Source organism: Ahaetulla prasina, chromosome 16 (genome assembly GCF_028640845.1).
Source record: "Ahaetulla prasina isolate Xishuangbanna chromosome 16, ASM2864084v1, whole genome shotgun sequence".
Lineage (NCBI taxonomy): Eukaryota > Metazoa > Chordata > Lepidosauria > Squamata > Colubridae > Ahaetulla > Ahaetulla prasina.
In genome coordinates this window covers 15297888-15309542 of record NC_080554.1, presented here as the reverse complement: position 1 = coordinate 15309542, position 11655 = coordinate 15297888, and the positions used below count along the sequence as shown (strand labels likewise).

General features: G+C 48.5%; 1 protein-coding gene across 3 annotated transcripts; it reads left to right on the top strand.

The window, feature by feature from the left end:
- Window positions 1-450: 450 nt before the first annotated feature.
- LOC131186255 (uncharacterized) lies at window positions 451-1714 on the top strand. 3 transcript variants are annotated; one of them, XM_058159638.1, is made up of 3 exons: window positions 451-923; window positions 1061-1120; window positions 1373-1714. In XM_058159638.1, exons 1-3 carry the CDS (start codon window positions 708-710, stop codon window positions 1493-1495), a joined length of 399 nt encoding a protein of 132 aa, XP_058015621.1. In that variant the 5' UTR covers window positions 451-707; the 3' UTR covers window positions 1496-1714. The 3 variants fall into 3 exon arrangements, with proteins under 3 accessions (XP_058015621.1, XP_058015620.1, XP_058015622.1); XM_058159639.1 differs by having other exon boundaries at window positions 675-717; window positions 1221-1714; XM_058159637.1 differs by having other exon boundaries at window positions 1061-1714.
- The last annotated feature ends 9941 nt before the right edge of the window (window positions 1715-11655 follow it).

Sequence of the window (11655 nt, the reverse complement as noted above, 5' to 3'; positions counted from 1 at the left end):
TCTCTCTCTTTCAGTCCAACCCACCTCACAGGGTTATTGTATTTGTGGGGAAAATAAAAGGGGGAATATTCATTGGATATATGTGCCACTTTGACTCAAAGGTGCTTTTTCAAGAGGCAACTGGACTTTTTGGTTTTTCTTTCTTCAAAGCGGCAACCGTGACCTGGATGACTGAGCATCTCCATAGACCTGAGATGGCCAACCTATGGCATGTGTGTCAGAGGTAGCATGCAGAGCCCTCTCTGTGGACATGTGCGCTGTTGCCAGCTGCTCTTCTGGTTCCAGTGGGCATGTGTGAGGGCCAGCTGATCTTTGCATGTGCCAGAGCCAAAGAACAGTATGTGCACTGGCCACCTGGACTTTGGGTTTCTGGCACTCTAGGACGCATGAAGACTAGGTGGCCGGCACGCGCATGTGCACCAGCAGCTGGTCTTTGAGTTTCTGGAGTGCTGGCGTGAGCACATGTTTTGGTTTGGGCACTTGATGTCGAAAAGGTTCGCCATCACTCCCATAGACACTTGCTACCTTGAGTCATTTGTAAAATTAAGAAAGGCAGGCAGGATGCAAATAAACCAATAAGACAGGAGGCAGGCGGGGAAATTACATCCGTGAATGCCTCCTCTTCTTGTGGAAGTGGGGAGCAGGCAGAACCCCAAGGAGAGAAGGGACCAGAGGCTCGGCGCGCTCTCCCTCCCTCCCAGGGAGGCATGCAGAGAAGTGAGTCAGCTTATGGGGCACCCTCAGTCTTGGCTGGTCTGGGCCCATGTTGCAATGATGCTCCTGCCGGCAACTTTTCCAGCTCCAGGGCCCAGGAAGGAGATAAAGAATCAGGGTGGGATAGCCGGGCAAGTTCCAACACCCCGCGAAGTGGCGGCTGCCAGCAGCTGAGCGTGAGAAAATACCAGACACAGCAGCTCACCAATGTATGAAGCTGACAGAGGTTGCATGGCAAGGCTGGGGTGGGGTGCAGAGGGGCCGCCACTCCCCTCCTTGCGGTGCACATCAAGGCCAGTGTGTCAGCAGCCTCTCTCCCCAACTGGGCCCATTTCTCTTTTCGCAGAAACCCATCCATTTGGCACCCAGACTGGGCAAGAACCACCAAGCAGAGATACCTACAGAGGTATGTGTGTGTCCAAAGGTCAAAATGGAGCCCACTGCTGGGCGGTACCCCCTTTTTGTAAGCATCTATTGTGGCTGCCATCTTTTTTTTTTTTTGACAGTCCTCTCGGGGATGCCCCAAAGCAAGGAAAATGCCCTGGAGCTCCAGAGCATGGCAGCCACAGGAAAAGTTTTGTTTTTGGGGATCCTCTGCCAGAAGGAAGGGAAATGCAGAGGTGGAAAAGAGGCTGAAGATAAAAGTCGGTTTGCACAGGGTGACGGGGATGAAAATCCTGGGTGCCGTTTCCAAGAGGAGGGTCAAACTGGGTTGCCAGGTGGCATGCCAAAGGCTGCTCCCCGAGAGGCAGGTGGAACCAAGGAGAACAATTACCTTTGATCTCATTCAATTTAATTTCCAATTGTGTTGCAATTATGCTGCCTTCATTAAATGTAGTGAATACCATGCCTCCTCCTGTAATTGGGCCTTTTCTTCTGGAATCAAGAGGACAATTTGCTGGCAATTTGGGGTGGGGGCCAGAGCCTCAGGAGGTGAAGAGAGAAGCAGGAGGACTGATTCTGCTGAGAAGTCCAAAGGAGAAGCAGCTTCCAGCTTCAGTTGTCTGAAGACACCCACTTTATAACAATGGACCCTCTTGAAATTAACAGATTAAGAGAGTTGGAAGGGATTTTGTAGGTCATCTAGTGCAACCCCCCCCCCCAAGCAGGAGACCCTACACCATTTCTGTCAGATGGCAGCCCAGTCTCTTCCTGGAAGCTTCCAGTGATGAAGCTCCCACAATTTCTGAAGACAACTTCTGTTCCATGAGTTGATTGTTCTCACTGTCAGGAAATTTCTCCTTATTTCCAGGTTGAATCTCTCCAGTCTTTGTAGAGTGATATTAGTACCTCCCTTGATCTTGATTGTATCCCTCTGTTAATGCAGTTTAGGATTGCATTGGCTTTTTTGGCTGCCGCCGCACAGTTGGCTCATATTTAATTGGTTGTCCACTCTTCTGCAACTGGGCACAAAAATATTCAATCCAAGCTGTTTCAAGTAACCTTTGACCTCCATTTTCAGTCAAATTTATGGTTCAGCAAAGACTGGACAGCCATCAGTGAAGGGGGGTTTAATTTGGAGTCCTGCACTGAGCAGTGAGATGGACTAGATCAGCGGTTCTCAACCTGTGGGTCGCGACCCCGTTAAGGGTCGAATGACGATTTGCCAGGGGTCGCCTAAGACCATCGGAAATATGGGAAGTATACTTGTGAGTCAAAGAATCGCGCTCCAATGGTTGACTCCACAAGCCAGCTGTAGGCTCTTCAAATCGCTAGCCGAATTCGGCTTCAGGCGCGATGAATTAAAAAAGAGAGAAATCTTTGCTCTGATGTCTCCCTCTCAAGCCAGCTGCAATCACTCCCAACCGTTAGCCTAATCTGGCTTCAGGCGCGATAAACTTAATAGGGGAGGAGTCTCCGCTTTAATGCCTCCGTCCTTAAGGCAATCGCAAGCAGTTCAGATTGCTAGCCAATATGGCTTCAGGCGCGATAAATTCAAAAAAACAGTTTGCCGCTTTTCCCCCCCCTTCTGCGGTTGGGGTCACTACATCGTGGGGAATTGTATTAAAGGGGTCACAGCACTATAAAGGTTGAGAACCACTGGACTAGATGGACTTCAGGGCCCCTTTGGCCTCTTCTATGCTCTTCTATGCTAGGACAGCCTATTTGTGACTTTAAAAACAAGGCAATGAGGTTAGTAGCTCATAGCTTACTTTCATGATGTCAGGCAGCATAGATCTCCACTCTATAAAGCCTTAGTAAGACCACACCTCATCTAGTTTTGATCACAACACTATAAAACAGATGCTGAGATCTTAGAAAGAGAAGAGCAACCAGAATGATTAGGGGACTGGAGGCTAAAACATACGATGAACAGTTGCAGGAACTGGGCCTGGCTAGTCTAGTGAAGAAAAGGAACAGGGGAGACGGGATAGCATCTTCCAATATTTGAGGAGCTGCCACAGAGAGAAGGGGGTCAAGCTATTTTCCAAGGCACCTGAAGGCCAGATAAGGAATAATGGATGGAAACTGATCGAGAGATTCAACCTGGAAATAAGGAGAAATTTCCTGACAGTGAGAACAATCAACCCATGGAACAGAAGTTGCCTTCAGAAGTTGTGGGAGCTTCATCACTGGAAGTTTTCAAGAAGAGACTGGATGGCCATCTGTCAGAAACAGTGCAGTGTCTCCTGTTTGGGCAGGGGCGGTCGGCGGGGTTTGGACTAGATGACCAACTCTGTTAATTTGTAAAATTTTAGACACATGGTGGTTCCTCAACCTAGATAGACATTTAATTGCAGTCATTGTTTTTTTTTAGATTTTTTCTATCCCACCTTTATTATTTTCATAAATAACTCAAGGAGGCATCCATACCTTCTTTCTCCTCCTCTTTCCCCAACAGCAACAAACCTGTGAGAGGTTGAGCTGTGAGTGAGTGACTGGCCCAAAGTTTCATGGCTAAGGTAGGACTAGAACTCACAGTCTCCAGGTTTCTAGGCCAGCACCTGCACCACCATCCCAGCATTTTAAGCCTGACTGGTGCAAGAATTGTGCTTAGGATTTAGGGCAGTGGTGAAATCTGAACTGGTTTAATACTGGTTCTCTGGCTGCGCATGTGCAAGCGCAGTGCAAGCCAAAAGGAGGCATGGGGTAAGTAGAACATTGCGTGCAGGTGTGTGTGTGTGATCAGCTGTGGCGCGCAATTTTTATTTTTACTTTTAAAAGCATTTTTTTTACAATCTATTTAGCTGATGCTTTTTAAAATGAAAAAAAAAAGACTCTGACGAATGCACGGCTCAGCTGTGATCGTCAGAGCCTCTTTTTTTTACCTTTTAAAAGCATTTTTAAAAAGAACCGGCAAGCCAGAAAGCGGGCAAGTGGGTGACCAGGCGATTGGGTGGGCATGGGAGGGGGTGGGGGGCAGAGATATCTGCTACTGGTTCTGTGAACCACCTGCCACCTTCGCTACTGAATCGGCCGATCTGGTCCGAATTGGGAGCATTTCACCCCTGGATTTAGGGTGGTGTGCATGTGTTGCTCATGCTCAAATGAATAGGAATCACGCCTTCTGGGCATCCTGTGGCAGAGCTTGGGAGAAAACTGGGAGGAAATTCAAATTATCCGTCTCTCCCCCAGGAAGTCTCAGTAGCACCTTGACAACAGTGATAGGTTTCAAAAATTTTCGATACTGGTTTGGTGGGTGTGGCTAGGGGGGGCATGTGACAGTGGGCGTGGCCAATTTGATGTCACTCACACGCATGCCCACTCAGTCACATGACCCCCTCACGTAACCACGCCCACAGGAAAAGGTAGGAACATTTTTGGAATTTCCACCTATCTAACCCCGCCCCCCTCCCTTTGCCAGTCGTCCCCATTTGCTCTCCGTTAGCGGCCCTGGCCCTAGCCCTGCTTCCTCTCCCCCACCGCTTCTTTGTTCGGGCTGCTTATCTTCCGTGGCGGCTGGTCCAGAGACCGGAAGACAAGCTGACCGGAGTTTTCTGTGGCCCCCAGCCAGCCACTGCTGCTGGAAAGCGGCTGGCAAAGAAGCTGCAGGTTGCTGAAAAATACCGGAGGTCGTGGAAAAAGTTGCTGCTGTCGCCGCCATGTTCTTCATGCATGCGCATCCCATTGGACTTGCAAGGCAATGGGAAGTGTGTGAATGAAGAACATATCGGTGACGAGCATGGCAGGCAGAGTGAGCGAGTGGCGACTGGAGGACCGTTTCCAGGGTGGGACCAGCCGGCCATCACTACAGGTTCAGCGACCTTGGCCAAATTTCCACCAATGTTCACACAAACCGGCTGAATACTACCTCTGCTTGACAACCCTGGTGGATGTGGAGAGTTTAAGCAAGGTTTGGCCTAGATAGTCCAAGGATAGGAGACCACCATGGGATCCCAGATAGGACTTGGAGCTAGAAAAAAATATCCTGGGAGCAGGCAGTAACAAACTACTTTTGCAGTGTGGCCAATAAAGGTTCACAATTTATTGCAAACCACTCTGAGATTTTTAATTGGGCATGGTGTTTAAGCCAACAAATACATAAAATGAATTTGCCCTGTGGGTACTTTTAGCTCTACCTAAAAGGTGGGATTATCTGTCTGGAATGATGTAAGTGAATGACATGTTTAATTTAATTTAATTTAATAATAAAAAATTGCATATTCCATTCACATCTTTTTTTTTCTTTTGGAAAAGAGCAGGTGAGCATCCAGTATGCTTTTGAGGGCATGTCCAGGCAAAAAAAAATCATTTGATTAATGAGATCCCCATAACTTCTTCTTGAGAAAAAAGGCAAAATATTTGAGTGAGGCCCAACATACTTGGAAAAAGTCCAGGGTAGTCTCCTCTCCTCTCCCCTACCCTCCCTTCCCCTCTCCCTTCCCTTCCCTTCTCCTCTCCTCTCCTCTCCTCTCCTCTCTTCTCAATTCTCTCCTCTCCTCTCCTCTCCTCTTCTTTTCTCAATTCTTATTAGTTATACAAAAGAAAATAGTAGGAAAATTAGGGAGGAAGAAGGGAAGAGAAACATATAGGGAAAAGGGGAAAAAGGAAGGAAGGAAGGAAGGAAGGAGGCATTAACTTTTGACTCCCTTTGGTGCAATAGAATAAGATAATAGTGTCAAACCTCAACTTTTTTACTTTTACATAGTAGCATAAACTAGCCATTTCTATAACAACAACCCTCTCTAATCGGTAAAGCCCAAAATCAACATTTCACTTCCCTCCACACACACACCCCACTCAAGCATAAAGCCCAGAAGTGATTTCCAGGTAGAAACAAAAGTAATTGTGTGTTTTTTTTAAAAAAAAATTAATCAAAGCAGTCAATTTAGCCATCTCTGCAAACTCCGTCAACTTCTGCAGCCGTTCCACCAACCCCACATCTTTTCTCGAACACTTCTTTGATTCGGAGTTCAGACAGATCCCAAAAACTTGCTTTCCTTGGTGTGACGGTTTAAGTGGGCCTCACAAAGTGACCCCCACACCTGTAACTTTTGAATTCCCTCCCCCCCCAATGGGGGAGCAGAGCTGAAGCAAGGGTGTCAAATTCAAGGCCCGGATTGGGATCCAGCCCGTGGGGTGCTTAGATCTGGCCCGTGAGGCCATCTTGGAAACAGCAAAGGACCATCCCGTGGTGCCTCTGCCAGTGAAAACGGAGCTCGGGTGGGCCATGCACGGCCCTCTCAGGCTCCATTTTCAGCCATGACGGCTCCTTCAGCCCTCTGCCAGTGAAAATGCAGTTCAGGGAGACTGTTGCAGCCGAAAATGGAGCCTCAATGAGTGACTTCAAGCTGGCCACGCCCACCCTGGGCACACCCACTTACAAGGTCAAACAACTTTGATGCGTCCCTCAATGAAATCGAGTTTGACATCCCTGCTATAAAGGCAGCAAGAGCATCTCTTCCCTGATCCACCTGCAGCACCCGTTCCCCCACCCCCAAGCAGCCCATTTTGAACCTGCTGCCCAGGGCACCATCCGGATCACACTGAAAAACTTGTGTCTGGAACCTGCCCTGGTGCCAAGCCGCGCGCTATATGAGCCTCCGTTTTCTGCTACGGTTGAGAATGGCCGTGCCCAGACATGTCCCTGGCAGAGCCAGGCTGCCCGCTACTGTGCAAAAGGAGGGAATTTTATCTCACATGTGAAATGAGAGCTGTGCAGAAACAGCCAGCCGGCCTCTCCTCTTTCAGACACGTAAAGTCAACACTTGTTCTCCAACCTCCCCTCCCCCCCCTCCAAGACGTTCTGTTTCTTTTCTGAGCTTTTGAATGCCAGCCTCAACTACGTTGCTCAAAATCCACCTTGAGCAAAAACAATGTGGTTAAGCAACCACGTTGCTCAAAAAAGCACAATAAAGAATGTTCTTCCAGTTCAGGAAGCTCAAACCGCCCAAGGAGTTGCTGATTCAGTTCTACAGAGGAATTACTGAGTCTGTCATTTGTACCTCTATAACTGTCTCGTTCGGTTCTGCAACCCAACAAGAAAAACACAGACTTCAGAGGATAATTAGAACTGCAGAAAAAATAATTGCTACCAACCTGCCTTCCATTGAGGACCTGTATACTGCACGAATCAAGAAGAGGGCCGTGAAAATATTTACAGATCCCTCACATCCAGGACATAAACTGTTTCAACTCCTACCCTCAAAATGACGCTATAGAGCACTGCACACCAGAACAACTAGACACAAGAACAGTTTTTTTCCGAAGGCCATCACTCTGCTAAACAAATAATTCCCTCAACACTGTCAAACTATTTACTAAATCTGCACTACTATTAATCTTCTCATCGTTCCCATCACCCATCTCCTTTTTCACTTATAGCTATAACCTTGTTGCTTGTATCTTACAATTTATATTGTTTTATTTAGTTTCCTAGTATGAGTTTGATTGCTTATTTAGTATCCCATGACTATCACTAAGCATTGTGTCTTACAATTCATGATTCATGTATTTATGATGACTATGATCATGATTTCTCATTTACAGCTTTTATGTACACTGAGAGCTTATGCACCGAAGAGAAATTCCTTGTGTGTCCAATCACAAGAATTCTATTCTATTCTATTCTATTCTATTCTATTCTATTCTATTCTATTCTATTCTATTCTATTCTAAGCTTTTGAATGCCAGCCTCAACCACGTTGTTCCTGCCAAAGAGGGTTATACTGGGGGGTTATACTGGAGGAATGTGGGGGTTGAGACAGCTCTGAGACACCCAGGTCCCTTCCAAGCCTCATCTGCTGCAGCGTCAGGTGGGGACAGATGTGGGGGATGAGGGCCCTGCAACTCATCCTTGGGGTGCCAGTGCCCAAATTCGTCCCCCCCACTCTTGGAAAGCACCATTTTTGCAGGACTCCAGTTTGGGGAGGTCTGTCCAAGAGCCCTCTCTTCTCTCTCCTCCCTCCCAGGAAGCGTGAAATTCACACACAGGATGTTGGAGATGTGGCTTCCCCTTTTGCAGGATGCAACCCAAGTGCCCTCGCAAAAGGGAGGGGGCTGTGGCATGGACGGCTTTTGCCTTCTCAGCACATTCCAGAGAATCTCTCGGTCATTGGGGAACACCCCCCTCTCCCCCAAAGTTCAAAGAGAGAGCAATGGCAATTCCAACCTTCCTTTCTTCAGACAGACAGGTGGCCGTTATTTTCTGGTGCAATCCTGGCTGTCGCTTTGCAGAGGGGCACAGTTCCTTTCTGGCTGGCACCTATCTCAGGATCTGGCCTGAGCTCAGCATCTGGCCCAGTTGGTGCCACAAGGCCCAAGAGCTCAGGGAGGGAGGGAGGAGGGAGGAAGGAAGAAGGAAGGACTAAGCTTTTGCACTGAGCACTGCCTCACGAACGACTCGTGCCCGCATGCAAACACCAAGCAGACCGGCCGGGCAGCCTCTCGCCAGGCATCCTCCCTGCCTGCTCCCCTGCCGTTCCCGGTGCCACAGCAAGGTGTGCCTCTGCCTGCAGGCCGCAAAAACGAGCTGGCTGCAGGCCAAGCAAGTGATCGAAACCCAGGGAGGCGCATCAGCCTGCAGCCACAATGAAGCACAGGTGGTCTCCAGGCCCCTGAAAGCCCATCTTTGGTCTGGCAAAAGCACAGGGGAGACTAAATGTAGCCAGGCTGGATGAGCCCGGGTTGGCTTGCAATTCAGAAATGGAGTGGCGATTGAGAGAAATCAGTCTAAAGGTAATCCTCAACTTATGCAGTTGGGACCATCATTTCTCTCGCTAAGCAAGACCGTTGTTAAATGAGACATGCCCAGTTTTGCCACAGCAGTTAAGCGAGTCACTACAATTGTTAAGTGAATCCGGCTTTCCCCATTGACTTTGCTGGCCGGAAGCCAACCGGGAAGGTCACATGACCCGGGATGTTGCAACCGTTGTAAGTGCACGCCAGTCACCAACACTTTGAATTTGTGATCGTGCGATCCTGTGGATGCTGCAATGATAAAGGACTGGCCATAAGTCACATTTTTCAGTGCCGTTGTAACTTCAAACTGAACCAATTGTTGTAAGTCAAAGACTACCCGTTCAAGAAGCGCTCCACTTATGACCACAATTGAGCCCAGAATTTACCTTGCTAAGTGAGAAGTGTGTTAGGTGAGTTTTGCCCCAGGTTTGCAAGTGACAAATTCTTATGGATTTTACCCTAAGATGTGATGCTGGCTGCCAGGTGGGCTGGCTTCAGGTAAAGATGGGAGGAAATCCTGGGGATGAAGGGCCTTCACCTGGATGGCAGTGAGAGGCGCTCTCAAGACCATTTTCTAGACACCTGGGCTTCCTGCAGAGAGTTGGCCACTGTGAGAGGGGTAAGGGCCCCCATCCAACAAGGCATTGCTTAGGTTCATAGATAGATATTGTGTTATGTGCACACAACCTTGTCTGAGTCTCCACTTGGTCTTTGCATGCCAGGAACGGCACTCCCCAAAGATCAAGATAAAAGCTATATTTCTTTTTAACTGATGTTTGATGGAAATTCAAAATACATAGTTAAGAGTACTATGTTTCATGGTGTATTTAGAATAGAATAGAACAGAATAGAATAGAAGCTGAAAGGAATTTGAAGATCTTCTAGTCCAGCCCTGCTCAAGCAGGAGAACCTATACCATTTCAGACCAGTGACTGTCCAGGCTCTTCTTAAAAACCTCCAGTGATGGAGCGCCCACGATTTCTGGTGGCAAGTTGTTCCACTGGTTCATTATCCTCACTGTTAGGAAATTTCTCCTTAATCCCAGGTTGCTTCTCTCTTTGATTAGTTTCCAGCCATTGTTTCTTGTCCTGCCCTCTGGTGCTTTGGAGAATAGTTTGACCCCTCTCTTCTTTACGGCAGCCCCTCAAATACTGGAATGCTACTATCCTGCCACCCCTAATTCTTCTTTTCTTTAGACTAGCCAGACCCCAAACCTGCTGCTGTTCTTCATATGGTTTAGTCTCCAGGCCTTTGATCATTTTAGCTGCTCTTCTCTGAACTTTTTCCAAAGTCTCAAAATCTGTTTTGTAGTATGGTGACCAAAACTGGTTGCAGCATGCCGGGTGTGGCCTTACAAGGATTTTGTAAACCGGTTATTAAGCGGGTATTTAAGAAAATGTCTTTTCAGTGGCATGGCAGGAAAGTTTTTGGGAGCTTTGGGGTCTATCTGACTGTTGTCACCTGGACTGAAAGGACAAAGTATTTTTAAAAGCAGGAACCGGTCCCCCAAAGCGGGTAGCAATGATGAAGTGAGCCATACAAAGTGGCTCCCCCAGGTGCACCACAGCCCTCTGGGGGCCCCAATCTCCTGCATCTGTTTTGCTCTGCCCAATGCTGCACACTTCATTTGCAGAAGATGATGCCACGATGCTTCCTAAACCGTGGCCCGTGGCTATGGTTCAGCTTATCACAGATAAGCCTCTTGTACAGGCCTGCCTAATGGTGAGGCCGGCTTCCGCAGAGTCCTGAACCTTTTGTGGTTCCCTGAAACCAGAGGTGGGCTTCACATACTGTAGCAACCGGTTCACCCAGCACCGGAAATGTGAGCGCACACGCTTGCTTTGCGCATGCAAGCAGCATGACCAAACATGGCGATTTGCTCGAGTGCACCATCCGCACATGCGTTTGGCGTCATAAACAGCGATATACAACGGGATTGTGGGCGAGGTCGTCACTACCAGTTCACCTGAACTGGTCAGAACCAGCTGAATACCACCTCTGCCTGAAACGCTCTGAAGTCCCACCTAAACAGAACGAACCCAGCCCTTTCTCCCACCCAGAGGCATCCCGAGGCACCCACAGTAAACCCTAAGGCTGCAACGCAGGGCAGTGGGGCAGGGTGACCTCCCCACCTCCATGGATGCTCACACAGCTGGGGTACGCAGGTGCCAAGGTGAACTCTCCAGACAGCTGTGCCCATCAGCAACTCATGAGTCATCCTGAAGTTGACTTCTTTGCATATTAATATTTCATTTCTTCCCCTTCTCCGTCCCAACCCCAAAGTAATAAAATACTCGTGAGATTTTTAAAAACCCCGACACGTCGAGGCCTGAAGAATAACCACCAAAGCAGATGATGCAACCTCTCCCATGGAGGGGGCAGCAGTGGGGGGGCCCTGTTCCTTCCTTGAAACAGCTCAAGTCATTCTGCAGCTTCAGGAAAAGATGCGTTGGCATCCCAGCCCCTGCTGCCCTCTGCCCCCACCATGCCAAGCAGGGCAATGGGCACTTACATGTCAACATGGGAGGGGAGACGCCCTCCCCATCCCATTGCCTGAACAGATTAGGCCGGCTTGGGAAGGGGACACTGAATGGCCATGTGCACTTTGGGCCACGGATGCCCTATAGCTCTTCTTGGCTGACACTCGTGGCCTCGTGAGCATCTCTGGAGACGCAACTAAAGGAGCGCCTTGTCTCTGCCATAGTGGATGGAGAGGGTTTCCTTTGCCACAAGAGAGCTCTCTGGGATTTTACATTTAGGTAGAAAAGAATCAAAGATATAAGTACAGATTAGGCGAGGCCTGGCTCAAAAACAGTAACT